General features: G+C 43.8%; 1 protein-coding gene across 5 annotated transcripts in view; it reads right to left on the bottom strand.

Moving 5' to 3' along the window:
• The window catches only part of MIER1 (MIER1 transcriptional regulator), a 76,256-nt gene that overhangs the window by 19,353 nt on the left and 40,950 nt on the right, over positions 1 to 15,953 (bottom strand). For 3 of the 5 annotated variants that reach the window (XM_038752248.1, XM_038752250.1, XM_038752251.1), the window contains exons 4-6: positions 9,709 to 9,870; positions 7,016 to 7,148; positions 5,982 to 6,046 (exon numbers count right to left, since the gene is read on the bottom strand). In XM_038752248.1, coding sequence (XP_038608176.1) covers positions 5,982 to 6,046; positions 7,016 to 7,148; positions 9,709 to 9,870 — 360 coding nt within the window. The remainder of the gene's footprint in view (positions 1 to 5,981; positions 6,047 to 7,015; positions 7,149 to 9,708; positions 9,871 to 15,953) is intronic. The other 2 variants (XM_038752249.1, XM_038752252.1) reach the window with 2 other exon arrangements.

Genomic DNA, 15,953 nt, shown 5'->3' with positions numbered 1-15,953 from the left:
CACATGGGGCTCACAGTCTGAGTAGGTGGGAGAATTGAATCCCCATTTTGCAGACATGGGGACTGAGGCCCAGAGAAGTTAAATGACTTGCCCAAAGTCACACAGCAGACACGTGGCAGGGCCGGGACTAAAACCCAGCTCTTCTGACTCCCAAGCCCAGGCTTGTTCCACTAGGCCACGCTGCTTCTCATAAAACGTCACAAGTACAATCAATTATAAACAGCCAAATTAAAAAGCCAAACAGTTCATTTTTTTCTCCTCGGACTTTCCAAGGAAAATATTCCACACTCAAGTTTTGCTATTAAGCATTGTTTTCTTTCTGCATTTTGACTAGTACATTGTTAGAAAATTAGGAAACACTTGTCCCCCGCCAATGCAAGCCCTTTTGGATACAGCCCAGTGTGAACTGGAAGGAAGGAATAGGTTGAACACAAGTGGGTAGGGTTACGTAGACTTAGAGCCCCATGTGAGACAAGGACTGTGTCCAACCCTGATTAAGCACTTAGTATAGTGCTCTGCACACAGTAGGCGCTCAATAAATATGACTGAATGAATTAGCTTCTATCTACCTCAGTGCTATGATGATGATGATGATGATGGCATTTATTAAGCGCTTACTATGTGCAAAGCACTGTTCTAAGAGCTGGGGAGGTTACAAGGTAATCAGGTTGTCCCACAGGGGGCTCAGTCTTAACCCCATTTTACAGATGAGGTAACTGAGGGACAGAGAAGTTAACTGCCTTGCCCAAAGCCACACAGCTGACAACTGGCAGAGCCGGGATTTGAACCCATGACTTCTGACTCCAATGCCCATGCTCTTTCCACTGAGCCACACTGCTTCTCTAAAAATGATGGCATTTGTTAAGCGCTTCCTAGGTGCCAAGCAACAGTTCTCAGCGCTGGGGGGGATGCGAGGTAATCAGGTTATCCCACATGGGGCTCACAGTCTTAATCCCCATTTTACGGATGAGGTAACTGAGGCCCAGGGAAGTTGAGTGACGCCCAAAGTCACACAGCTTCTAGACTGTGAGCCCGCTGTTGGGTAGGGACTGTCTCTACATGTTGCCAACATGTACTTCCCAAGCGCTTAGTACAGTGCTCTGCACACAGTAAGCGCTCAATAAATGATTGAATGAATGAATGAACACAGCTGACAAGTGGCGGGGTCAGGATTAGAACCCACGACCTCTGACTCCCAAGCCCATGCTGTTTCCACTGAGCCTGCTTGGCACATAGTAAGCACTTAATACCATAATTAGTTTTACTAGAAGTCTGAATATTACAGCGAGATTTCCCTAATGCATTTTGCAAGAATACCACCCTAAAATTAAAGAACTGAGTATATCCACCAATGGTATTAATTGAGTGCTTACTTTTTGCCATGCACTGTACTGAATGCCCGGAGGGTACAGTACAGTTTGTAGACATGACTTCCACCCCGAGGGAGTTTACAATCTGCAAAGAACTATCCAGAACCCAAAATTCTAAAGGGCAAAACCTTAATCTCAGTTTTATTTCAAAAATGAAACAAAAGGATGGAAAAAAACGCCAAATTACATTTTACACCTTTACGTGAAGTTCTCTCAGAACTAAATAAAAAGTTAAATATTTGCTGCTGAGAAGCAGCATGGCGTAGTGGATAGAGTGTGGGCTTGGGATTCAGAAGGTCATGGGTTCTAATCCCGGCTCCGCCACTTGTCTGCTGGGTGACCTTGGGTAAGTCACTTCACTGGGCCTCAGTTACCTCATCTGTAAAATGGGGATTGAGACTGGGTGTCCCACACAGGACAGGGACGGTGTCCAACCCAATCTGCTTGTATCCACGCCAGCGCTTAGTACAGTGCCTGGCACATAGTTGAGTGCTTAACAAAGGCCATAGTTATTACTACTATTTACAAAGGTAAAGACATATACATAGGCTGACAAAACATTTAGATCAGGCCTGAGTTGTACCAAATGTCCCGAGGTGCAACAGAAGGCACTAATCAATCGATCAGTGGCATTTACTGATCGCTGAGAAGCAGCGTGGCTCAGTGGAAAGAGCCCGGGCTTTGGAGTCAGAGGTCATGGGTTCAAATCCTGGCGCTGCCAATTATCCGCTGTGTGACTTTGGGCAAGTCACTTACCTTCTCCGTGCCTCCGTTCCCTCATCTGTAAAATGGGGATGAAGACTGTGAGCCCCCTGTGGGACAACCTGATCACCTTGTAACCTCCCCAGTGCTTTGCACATAATAAGTGCTTAATAAATGCCATTATTATTATTATTATTTACTGAGCACTTAATGCGCACAGAGCACTGCATACTAAGCGCTTGGGAGGGTACAACAGAGCAGAGTTGGTAGACACATTGCCTGTCCACAAGTTTACAGTCTAGATGGAGCTCCATCAGCTCCTTCTCCCAAGCTATCCTCCTTCCTTTCCCACTATTCAGCCTGCACAATGGCTCTTCTAACACCAACCTACTTCACTGTGCCTCACTTATCTCTCTCGCTGCCAATCTCCCACCCTCCTTCCTGAAAAACCCTCCCCTTTCATATCCACCAGATCACCACTTATCCCACCTTCAAAGCCCTACTCAAACCACATAGCCCCCTGGAAGCCTTTTAATCGTTCATCTCCCACCCAAATTTCCCTGCTCACTGAGCCAATGATGCTCTTTATACCCTTCTGCACTTTGGAACTTGCCCCACCCCGAAAGTACTTATGTACATACCCTTTACCCAACTGCTTTCCCTACCTCTAATTCATTTTAATACGGGTCAAGCAATAGTATTTACTGAGCGCTATGTTCAGAACACTGCACTAAGCACTTGGGAGAGTACGATGGAACTAAAGACACGCTCCCTGCCCCTAACTAACTTACAGTATAGAGGGGGAGACAACATTAATGTACATATGTGTATTACGCATACATCTTTGAATTATATATTATGAATTATTTATTCATGAGTGCTGCGGGGCTGGGGGTGGGGCGAATATCAAATGTCCAAAGGTGAAAGATCCAAGTACACAAACGACCGGGAAGGGGGAGTGAGCTGGGAAAAAGTGGGAGAGGGAGCCAGGGAAGAGAGGGCTTAATCGGGGAAGGCCTCCTGGAGAAGACGGAATGAGAACGAGACACACGAAAAGTGAGGTACGGCATTCTCTCTCCAACACTGTCATCACGAGACGCTTGGAAGAAGCGAGGGGATTTCCCTCCTTGATGGAGCCTCAGTCTGGCCACAAAGACTTTGGGACTGAGAACCTGTTTTTTGGAATATATTCATCCTAAAAGTGAGGAGCAGTCTTGGCTTCTCCCTCTACCCCATTGTGGAACTGCCCTCCACGCAGGCCACCCTGAATCGAGGGAGGTACAGGAGAAAAGGGCTAACCCTGGCCAATGTCCCCCCTGCCCCCCGGTTCGAGTCACCTCAGGTATGAGGTAGAGAAGCAGTGTGGCTCAGTGGAAAGAGCCCGGGCTTGGGAGCCAGAGGTCATGGGTTCTAATCCCGGCTCTGCCACTTGTCAGCTGGGTGACCTTGGGCAAGTCACTTAACTTCTCTGTGCCTCAGTTACCTCATCTGTAAAATGGGGATTAAGACTGTGAGCCCCACGTGGGACAACCTGATCACCTTGTATCCCCCCGGCGCTTAGAACAGTGCTTCGCACATAGTAAGCGCTTTAAAAATGCCATCATTATTATTATGCTACATATCTACCCCTCCAACCTCCACACATAGATGCTCCTGCCTCAGTGAGTCAATCAACCTGGCAATAGTATTTATTGAGCACCTGTGTGGACAACACTGTACTAAGCATTTGGGAGAATACACTGGAGTTATCAGACACGGTGCCTGAGGAATTTCAAACAATCTAGCAAAGTTTTCGATTCATCTACAACGAATTTATCTAAACCCTCTCTCAGTCCAACATCCCCAACTTTGCTTACCACCATCCATTAAAGACTCTGGTCCACAATTTCATCTAAACTATTCCTGAACCTATTGCTTTTTCAAGTTGCACGGTTTCTCGTGTCAATTACTCTATATGCTTCCCACCCATACCTTTCCTGAGAGAGAGGGGGAGACACGCAAACACACACATTTTTCTGCTGGAATGGGGGGTGTGGGCGAGTTTGGTGAGGTGGGGTCGGGTGTGTGTTGGGGGGGATGGGAGGCGGTTTATATAGTACCAGGGACCTCTTCTCCCTCTGGCCATCACACAACACCTGGGGGAAAAACAGGAAGCACACATTGTCATAGCTGCTCCACTGGCACACACCTGCCTAGGCCTGGTTCCGATCTTTAGTTTGCTGGGCCTTCAGAGGAGGTCAGAACAAAGCAAAATAAAGATCAGAACCAGGCCAGGTAAGTAAATTTTCTTGAAGGTCCAGGCTGTGCACAGGTGCAAGACGTAAGAGGTACCCGTGGCTTCAGAGAAAATTTACTTACCTGGCCCACAAACATGAACTAGATAAACTACACATATTGCAGGTCTGGGGCGAAGCAGCTGCTGAATTAACCAAGTATAGGTAGTGGGTTCCCTGTTCAAGGAAGTCTAGGGTAGGAGAAGACTGAGACAAGAATACTAGGCCAGGCTGGAAAAAGAAAGGAATAAGGGGCGAAAATGGAGGGGATTGACAGTCTCAGGATGGCTGCTGCAGTTTCCGCCATAGTTCACCTCAGCAGATAACCCGTGCCCAACCCGGACCTGCATCTTAATGCTAATTACCCAACCTGCAGCTTTACTGTGGGGAGATGTGGGGATGGGGAGGAGGCAACATGATTATATAGAGCTCCCTTCTACAGTCCGATGGCCTTCAATCCATTTTCATCTCTCTGGACCCCTCTGCCACTTTAAACATCGTCAATCGGACTCAAATTCGGGCTTTGGTTTCCGAGGCCCCACACCCCAATTCTCGTGCTTCTCCGAACACTCCTTTTCTGTCTCTCTCGATTTTCCACACCTTAACTGTATGGGTCAGAGGACCTGCTGTTGACCGTGGGCAAGTCACAACTTCTCTGGACCTCAGTTTCCTCGCCTGCAAAATGGGGATTAAATCCCTGTTCTCCCTGCTTGAATTGTGAGCCCTACGTGGGACATGGAGTGCGTGTGACCTGATCACTTTATATCTACTCCAGCAGCAAGTACGGTGCTTGGATCACAGCTTATCAAATAGAAAAATTATTACTATTATTACTGTACTGATTCAAGCTACGTTTTTCCAATTATTCTTCAGTAATATTTCCTGGAGTCGCCCGTTTCCCTCTCCTCTTACAAGCCCAGATCTACTTACTGTGATCTTTTAGACTGTGAGCCCACTGTTGGGTAGGGACTGTCTCTACGTGATGCCAATTTGTACTTCCCAAGCGCTTAGTACAGTGCTTAGTACAGTGCTCTGCACATAGTAAGCACTCAATAAATACGATTGATTGATTGATTGATTGATTACTGCTTTCTTACCTCACACTTATATTTCCGCTACCCTCCTGAAGAAGTGTCTTTCTGGACTCCCTTTCACTAGGTTGCATCCTCACAACAGTAGCAACACTTATCTTCCTCTAACTCTGAGCTACAGTGTCACTTGTGTACTCGAGTCATATCCCCTGACTACCAACTAAGCACACCCAGACCAATTACACGCACAGTATCCATTTACCCATCTGAACATACCAATATCCTCTAAATAGAAACTTTCTCTTTTATGGGATTTTTTTGGTATTTATATTATCCCAACCTTTTATCTTGTCTATCAAACCCCACTCCTCCGAATTCTTAGACTGTGAATCCCAAGAGGGACTAGGTCTGCATCTCATCTGGTTAACTTTCCCCAGAACACGGTTCAGTGCTCTGGATTTAACAGGCATTTAGGATATACTACTAGAAACACTAATGTTATCATTTTAGAAATTCATACTAAAAGTCTTCTTCTGGAGATGAAAAAGTTCGATTTCCTGAATTTCAGAATCCAGAGTTAAGAGGAAAACAGCACCCAAATTTACCTTTTTCCAGTCTTCCGATGGAATGTAATCTTCGTCTTCTTCAGATTCTTCTTCTATTTCACTGTCTAGAACACACAATACATTAATAAGTACGATGATCATTTATTCTGTTCCCGCCGTCTACATTGTAAGTACCTTCACAATATTCCCTACATTTCAAATTCACTTGTCTGGCCTAATCTAAGGCTTCCTTAGAGTTATCCCTCTTTCAATTTTGAGCACTTGCATGTCGCTGCCTAACAAACCCAACTCAACCAAATGAATGATCAAGGCCCTATCAAAAACAAACAAAAAACCCCAACAAAAAACCACACACACCAACCAACCCCACTTCCCCAAAATGCATCAAGGCAAAAAACCAACAAAAATGCTCCCTCCCCCATGCTGCTCCTGGCCACCCTTCACTTCTGTGACAGGCTGCGTGGACTCAGAGGGAGGGCTGTCTTGGGCATCCCACCCCTTGTCCTATAGAACAAAAACAGGAGTGGAAGGTGGGACGGCATAAAATTATATCAGTCAATCAACCACGTGGATTTACTGGTCTCAGGGAACCTGTGGAGTGCTCAGAAGACGGGACTGGTGGCACATAGGACTGAGAATGCCGGTCTTGTCTGCATGGGACAAGTCGCACTAATGTTAGCTTGGCACTGTATCTGCGTATACCTAACAAACTTAGAAGTTGAGTTAGGTCTTGAAACAAAACTTTCCAGAAAAAAAAATTCCCTCAAAAACAAACTAATGCAACAAAACCCAGCAGACTTCCTTTCTCACTGAATGGACAGTTTGCTTACATTAGGATCTACTCTTGCATAGATTTAGCCGATATTGTCTGTAAGCTTCCACGTGTAAGGACAGTATTTCTCTACTACTTATTTTAACTCCAAAGCAGTGTAGTGCCAAAGACGTTGGAGCACTGACTACTTGTCAGGTTGGACGGATTTTAGGGCAGTAAAGAGATAAGAAAGGAACACCACTTACTAATATGAAATTTGTAATTATTAAAACGACGGAGCTTAGACCTGTACAACACATACTTGTATCAAAATATTTACATCGGCGTGGACGGATTATCTCCTGGGCATCTTGTGAAGCAACAGATTGAACTGGGTCATCATTGGAGGACTGAGTTTCATCCTCTTGGCCCGAAGAGTCCTTTGTGGTCTCCTCCTAAAGTACAACCAAACCAAACAGGAACTAAATATTTTATTTTACATGCAATAGGAACCCTTTCAGGCAACTGAATGATATAGCACAAGGAACCTACAGTACTTACTACAAATCTTACTAATATTAAGTTTGCAGAAATGGCCAAAACAAAAAGCCCATCATGTTTATTGAGCACAGTGTACAGAGCACTGTATTAAGCGCTTGGGAGAGTGAAACAGAACAGAGTTGGTAGGTACGTTCTCTGCCTTCAATGAGCTAGAAGCCAAGTAGAGGAAATCTGACATTAAAAATGGAAAAAAAAAACCCAAAACTTTAAAGCAGAAGAAAACAGAAGACCCAATGTAGCAAGGAAATCCAATAATGTAAGTCAAGGTTAAAAAAGTACAAATACTCCTATTAACATGCACGTACACTGCTTCATAGAAGACAGGATTCATTTGAGCAAGTTTTCTAATAATTTTGAAGAGACAGTTCTTGTAATCTGATGTGTGAATAAAAAGGGAACCTCATCCTTGAGTACTGAAACAGATGTGAGCACCAATGGTAGTTTATTAAATTTTAAAACCTCTTGCCAATAGCTTTATTCCTTTAAGAAGCTGTCAAATACATCCCCAAAATAGACTGGTGCTAACTTTTGCCTCTCTCTTTAGTTGTCCTCCTACCCTCCCACTCGTATCTCTCTCCAAACCTTTGTGCCATCAATCTTCCAACATTTTAATTCTCTCTCTTCCGTAACCTCAAATGACCCAAACCCTGGGCTCTTTTCCTCCAAAGTGGATAAGAGAGGAGGTTTGAGTGCCCGTCCCTGGTCCAGGGCCCTCCCCTCTACCAGGTTTAGTCCCAGGAAAGAGGATAATGATCTCTTTCGACTTCCCAGTGGCGGCCACCAGCAGAGCCTCTAACTGTACACTGAAGCAGCATGGCCTAGTGGATAGAGCACGCGCCTGTGAGTCAGAAGGGCCTGGGTTCTAATTCTGATGCTGTCACTTGTCTGCTATGTGCCCTTGGGCAATTCACTTCACTTCTCTGGGACTCAGTTACATCTATAAAATGGGGACTAAGACTGTGAGCCTCAGGTGGGACATGGACTGTGTCCAACCTGATTAGCTTGTACCTACCCCACTGCTTAGAACAATGCTTGAAAAATACTAAGTGCTTAACAAATACCATTATTATTATTAGTATTGTTATACATAGACATAGATGAGAATACATCCTGGAAATCTGGAACCTACAAGCTCTCTGGTGTCAACCAAGCTACCTTTGAGTTGTGCTGGGTAAAAGGACACAAAAATATGATGTACATCAGTATGCTGACAAGCAGTGTGGCCTGGTGGATGGAGCATGAGTCTGGGAGTTGGAGGGACCTGGGTTCTAATCCCGGATCCACCACTTGTCTGCTGTGTGAACTTGGGCAAGTCATTTCATTTCTCTGGGCCTCAGTTCATCCGTAAAATGGGGACTGAGGCTGTGAGACCTATGTGGGACATGGGCTGTGTCCAACCTGGTGATCTTGTATCTACCCCAGTGCTTAGTACAGTGCCTGACACTTAGTAAGCGCTTAACAAGTATCATCCAAAAAAAAAAACAACACAAAAAGAAAGGAGTATGCAGTGTTTGTACACAGCTGGCTAACAGAGCCTGCCCCTTCTAGGGGCAAATCCCAGAAGAGCATGAGCTTGAGTTCCCCTCAGTATAGGCAAAACACTGAATTCCTTAAAAAGGACTTTAGAAATTATTATTTTTCATGGTACTAGCACCAGGAATTCTAGTTGACTCCCTAATTGATTCTTTGGGATTTTGAGCATTTGAACACAATACTTGTCCTCTCAAGACCATTTCCCCCTAAAGTAGATCAGTTAAATCAACCTGAAGAAAATTTACATCATCTAATTCCTATCCAGTGCATTAACCACTCAATTTTGCTTTGGTGATATTTTTCAAGAAAACTCTCCAATACCACTAAGAATGGAGAAATTAATTCATTTTCATTCTTCTTTTTACACTGCCCAATTCAAATGGTGATTTTATAAACCACGAAAAATCATAAAGAGGCAGAGTGCCTTGAGGCCCTGGATCATATAATTTTCATATTTAGACCGTAAATGCTAACGAAATAATAAAACATCCCTTGAATCTCACCTCCACATTACAATATTAGAGTTACTGAAAAGCTTTTGTACAAAATGAATTGCACAAACTACTGCTTCTCAGTGCAGAACAATTTAAATTCTTTGAATCACAAAATGCCTAAAAAACTGCAGAGTAGAAAGAGCAAACATTTCATTTATTCAGCGTCACATCCCAGCCTGGCTCAAAACAAATATTGCCTAATGCCTATCATTACCACTTCAAGGATGCTTTTTTTCTACAGGTCTAATCTGGAAAATATTTCCTTCAAAATATTACACCCATTTAGTTTAAATTATTGCTATAAAAATTCTGGACTCAAAACATTATGGCTGTTGATGGTAATTCCAGCAGAAGAGAGCAAAAGTCAACAGTAAACAAGTAGAAAATGAATGGCTTAAGGTTTTTTTTAAAACGAGTTGTTCCTTACTTTGTTTTCTGCACTACATCCACTATTGTCATCGTTATCCACATCATCTTCTTCATCTTCACCTTCCTCTTCCTCTTCTTCCTCCTCATCTTCCTCAGGTACTGGGACAGTATTATCGTAGCCATAAAGGCTAAGTAGCTCATGAATTGGCATATCTCCTTCCTGTAAAATACCCCAAACCAAAAATAATCTAATTTTGAGCAACTATTTCACATCTTATAATACTAATGATAATTCTGGTTATTTGTTAAGCGCTTACTCTGTGCCAAGCACTGTAGGGGTCCCATGGGGCTTACATTCTAAGTAGGAGGAAGCACAGTTATTGAATCCCTATTTAGCAGATGAGGGAACTAAGGCCCAGAAGTTAAAGGACTTGCCCGGGGTCACACAGCAGACAAATGGCAGAGCTGGGATTAGAACCCAGGTCCTCTGACCCCCAGACTTGTGCTCTTCCCCACTAGGCCACACACTGCTTATCATCGCTTTCCAAAAACAGATGCGGAAATTCAGAGAACAGCCAGCTGTATTAACTCCACAGAAACTATTACAAATCAAGTGTGAGACTTCTTGCAAAGTGCAGAAATACTGCATAACCTTTTTAGGATCAAGTTATCTGTGTTGTTGTTGCTATTAGCATCATCATTACTGTTACTGGATACGTATCAAGCACTGTTCTAAATGCTGAGGTAAAAGTTAATCAGATCAGACACAGTCCCTGTGCCACATGTGGCTCACAGACTAAGTAGAAGGGAGCACAGGAATTGAGCCCCCATTTCACAGAGAAGAAAACTGAGGCACAGAGGAAATATAGTGACTTGAACAAGGTCTCACAGCAGGCAAATGGAGGCACTGGGATTAGAACCCGGGTCCCAACTCTCAGGCCTATGGTCTTTTCACTAGGCCTTGCTGCTGCTTTGTGGATTTGTAGTTTGTTCTGATGACTTGACACCTGTCCACATGTTTTGTTTTGTTGTCTGTCTCCTCCTTCTAGACTGTGAGCCCGTTGTTGGGTAGGGGCCGTCTCTATCTATTGCCGATTTGTACTTCCCAAGCGCTTAGTACAGTGCTCTGCACACAGTAAGCGCTCAATAAATACAACTGAATGAATTACTATGGCAAATAATTCTAATCGCCCATAACCAAATATCAAATACTACATGACCTTAAGTTCACGGCCTTCTCTACTATTTTTGCAGGCCTCTTCCGTATGAGTTGAGCAAGGATTTGTTCTCTGCCATCATTAAGAATTAAACATGGACAAAAAAACACTTTTTGCAAGGGTATTACCTTTCTCAGAGCAAAAACAAAAACTACCCAACAAGTGGGAAAGTCTTCATTAAATAGTTTTAATCTATTTACTGTTTTCGACAGCTCTTAATACAGGACTGCAAGCAGGTGTCATCTGCTTGTGCTTAGTGATCATAAGGAGGCAGGGCAGATGATCTTCCTTCCACAGTGCTAACATTGGCTGCAAAGTTCACTCTTTCTTTGCCAATGGGAAGCAGTATGGCATAGTGGATAGAGCCCAGGCCTGGGAATCAGAAGGTCATGGGTTCTAATCCCCGCTCTGCCACTTGTCTGCTGTTTGACCCTAGGGAAGTCAATTCACTTCTCTGTGCCTCAGTTACTTCATCTATAAAACGGGACAAGGGTAGTGTTCAATTTGACTTGCTTGTGTCCACCCCAATGCCGAATACAGTGCCTGGCACAGTAAGTGGTTAGTGTTTTGTACATAGTAAGCACTTAAATACCATTATTATTATTTGGAGCCAGGGCCCTACAGATCTACTGCGGCAATCTGTCACCATTTTCATGCCCTTGGGCTTTTTTTAAAATGGCATTTAAGCGCTTATTATGTGGCAGGCACTGTACTACGCACTGGGGTAGATACAAGTTAATTAGGTTTGAAACAGTACCTGTCCCACATAGGGCTCACAGTTTTAATCCCCATTTTACAGATCAGGGAACTGAGGCTCAGAGAAGTGACATGCCCAAGGTCGCACAGCAGACGTGGTGGAGCTGGGATTAAAATCCATTCATTTCATCACCATCATCAATCGTATTTCTTGAGCGCTTACCATGTGCAGATTCTATTTATTTTATTTTGTTAGTATGTTTGGTTTTGTTCTCCGTCTCCCCCTTTAAGACTGTGAGCCCACTTTTGGGTAGGGACTGTCTCTGTGTGATGCCGATTTGTACTTCCCAAGCGCTTAGTACAGTGCTCTGCACATAGTAAGCGCTCAATAAATACGATTGATGATGATGATGATGATCATAGTTATTAAGTGCTTACTGTAGTAAGCGCTCAATAAATACGACTGAATGAATGAATGAATGCACAGCACTCTGACTCAGCATCGCCAAGAGCCACCCTTTCCTTTCCATCCAAACCACTACCTTGCTGGTTCAATCTCTCATCCTATCCCGACTGGATTACTGCATCAGCCTCCTCTCTGATCTCCCATCCTCCTGTCTCTCCCCGCTTCAGTTTATACTTCACTCTGCTGCCCGGATCATCTTTGTACAGAAACGCTCCGGGCATGTTACTCCCCTCCTCAAAAATCTCCACTGGCTGCCTGTCAACCTACGAATCAAGCAAAAACTCCTCACTCTCGGCTTCAAAGCTGTCCATCACTTCGCCCCCTCCTACCTCACCTCCCTTCTCTCCTTCTCCAGCCCAGCCCGCACCCTCCGCTCCTCTGCCACCGCTAACCTCCTCACTGGGCCTCGTTCTCGCCTGTCCCGCCATCGACCCCCGGCCCACGTCCTTCCCCTGGCCCGGAATGCCCTCCCTCCGCACATCCGCCACGCTAGCTCTCTTCCAAGCCCTACTGAGAGCTCACCTCCTCCAGGAGGCCTTCCCAGACTGAGCCCCCTTTTCCTCTCTTCCTCCCCATCCCCCCCGCCCTACCTCCTTCCCCTCTTCACAGCACTTGTATATATTTGTACAGACGTATTATTCTACTTTATTTGTACATATTTACTATTCTATTTATTTTGTTAATGATGTGCACATAGCTTTAATTCTATCTGTACTTCCCAAGCGCTTAGTACAGTGCTCTGCACACAGTAAGCGCTCAATAAATGCGACTGCATGAATGAATGAATGAATCCCAGGCCCATGCCCTGTCCACTAGGCCATGCTGCTTTTCAAAACGCACGGGTTACTTATCAACATTGGCATCTCTTCCAATCTAGATTATATCCACAGAGCTGGTGTGTTCGAGCCAGTGAAGTGGTGTCTCTACCACACAGTGTAACAAGCTAACACCACTTTAAAATAAATTTAAAATAAAATTTTGGTTTAAATCAGAAAACAAGCACAGTAAAAATAAACACTTGCTGAGTGCTGCACTACAAACTAATTATTCATCTTTGCTGAAGTATACGATGTTGAACCAGAGCAACATGTGACGTGACTCAAACTAATACTTTGTTTTTCTGTACTATCTTTCATTTAAGGAATTTAAAAGAGTTTCTGCAAGCATATTCATGAACAGTTACAAAATCCTGTGAGGCAACGTGGCACACTTTATTATTAGGAAACCAGGAAAGCTGAGTAACTTGCCTGGTGAATCAGTGCTCCATTCTAGGGGCCTGGTATTTAGAATGAACGCCTTCATTTAAAAGAGCCATGAAAACATGTTCAAACTAGATTTGTACATCATAATTCAAATAAAAACAAAATTATAGATCTAGAATGCCTACCACGGTCATTTGGGAAGCAACATAATCATGCCTGGGAATCAGAGGACCTGGGTTCTAACACCATCTCCGCCACTAGCCTGGTGTGTCACTTTAGGCAAGTGACTTAACTTCTCTGTGCCTCAGTTTCCTCATCTGTAAAATGGGATTTCAATACCTGTCCCCCCTCCTACTTAGACTGAGAGTCTGATGTGGGACACAGACCGTGTCTGACCCTACTTTAGATGTGATTCTTAAGGCATAAGTCATTTTAAACTTCAGTGCTGCAATTCTTTTAATGAGTAAATCTAAAAGTATGAATTCATAAGTGGAAATATAAAAGGAGTAAATTAATATTTATAAACATAAATATAGTACTGAAATAATGTTTAATTAAAATGAATTGTTCACAATTATATATTTTTAGTTCACATATTCAAGCCTCGTCACCACAAAGTTTCCCCCAAACTTTTTGGAATTCTTAATGCATATTATTCACCAGCATAATTGCCTCTGCCACAAAACTGCCCCACCCTGATTTTTGAGGAAATTAAAGACACTTTTTTTGTACAACATGCCGCATTTACTCCCAAAATGGCTCATTTTCTCCCAAGTTCTTAGTACAGTGCTCTGCACGAAGTACTCAATAACTACCATGGATTGCTCAATCCTTGCTACCCCAAAACAGGGGAGGGCCTATTTAACTGGGTCATATAAAAATAACCATTAGCAACACGGGGAGAAAAATGAGGGGAAAAAGAAAGAGGAGAGAAGGAAGAGAAAGGTAAGAGGGCACCTGAGACACTGCCTTCAATTTCTATTGCACCTGGAGTATTTTAAATTTCCCCTACCTTCTCCTATTTCTACCCACAATACTGCTAGATTACTATGTAACGACCGTTTTCCCTTGAGCACATTTCAAAGAAGGAACTCCCTGATGAAGCTGTAAATATCACACTAGCACATTCTGACCCTTCTTTTCTTTCTATTCTGGCACGGGCCGCTATCGCTGCTTATGAAACTGATCTTTTATTATTTCAAAAATTTTTCGAGGGGAGGAAAGAATTATGTGGTGGAGACAATTACACAAGTAAATATGGTTATATTCTCTAAAGCAGAAATTACCCTGTGAGGCGGAGGAGGAAGAGAAGATGTCACTGATGTTCTCCTCCCTACTGAGATTGTGAGCCCAGTGTGGGACAGGGACTGAGTCTGACCCCATGAGCCTGTATCTTCCCCAACGCTCAGAACAGTGCTTGACACACAGTAAGCACTCAAATAACACAATGATTATTTTATTAAGGCAGCGAGTTGGGGCAGTTTCTGGAGATGGACTTGCACAGGGGGAGGAAAAGAGTAAGAAAGGGAAGAGGGAAAAGAAGACCCAATCTCAAATGCTCTCTTGCCTTCTGCTTCTCGAACAGTGTGGCCTGGTGGAATGAAGTTTCTAATCCCGGTTCTGCCACTTGCCTGCTGTGGGACCTTGGGCAAGTTACTTACCTTCTCTGTGTCTTGATTTCCCTATTTGTAAAAATGCGGATTGTGGGGCAAGGTCTGCATCTGACCTGCTTACACTATTTACCCTAGTGCTTAGGGCAACATTTGGACATACTAAGTACTCAGAAAAGCCCTTCTCTCCTTATTGCTAGTTTTAAGTCATCTCAATAGATCTGCATAATGGCTTGATGCAACAAAAAGTAAGGCAATTAGGCAAACATAGCATATTTAAACCACGCTTTGTTGCTCCTAATTAAATACTCAATGGCAGTTTGGCATCACTTACCCAAGAGCCCATTTCAAGGAAAAGCACGTATTTCAATTTGAAGACAAAAAATATGCCTTCAAATTCAACTCAACATGGCAAGCAGTTATACTTTCCATTCCAATTCTTTAAAAAGGAATTTGGAAATGAATGGTGCAAAAATATTTCTCTGTGGCATTTCTGTGTTCGAATTTTTGAAATTAATGGACAAAGAGACAGAAACTCCCATCCTAAACAAAAAGGGAGGACTACGATAGTACCAGAAATCAAACAAGGAGTGATATTAAACTTGATCGTCCAAGTTTAGATTTGCTATCTGGCATTGTTAGCATGTGCCTACCCAGTTGATGCCCTCCCAGCTTTACTGGACTGAATCTGTTCAAAACATTCACCCAGGAGTCAAGAGAACCCCAAAAACCTAGGAGTGAAAGTGGCTGGACCTGAAGACGGGGACATGGAGGTAAGGAGAAGCAGCATGGCCTAGTGGATAGACCGCGGGTTTGGGAGTCAGAAGGACCTGGGTTTTAATCCCAGCTCTGCCTCTTATCTGCTGCGTGACCGTGGGCAAGTTACTTCACTTCTCTGTGCCACAGTTACCTCATCTGAAAAATGGGGATTAAGGCTGTGAGCCCCATGTGGGACAGGGACCGTGTCCAACCGGATTAGCTTGAATCTACCCCAGTGCTTAGTACAGTCTGACACAGCAGGCAATTAACAAATAGCACGAAGAAAAAACATGGGGGGGGGTGGAAAGCTGTGACCCTTCATTTCCTCCCAATGATGGCATCTTCCCTGCACT

The sequence above is a fragment of the Tachyglossus aculeatus genome, chromosome 10 (genome assembly GCF_015852505.1).
Source record: "Tachyglossus aculeatus isolate mTacAcu1 chromosome 10, mTacAcu1.pri, whole genome shotgun sequence".
NCBI lineage: Eukaryota > Metazoa > Chordata > Mammalia > Monotremata > Tachyglossidae > Tachyglossus > Tachyglossus aculeatus.
This window is presented reverse-complemented; position numbering and strand designations above follow the sequence as displayed.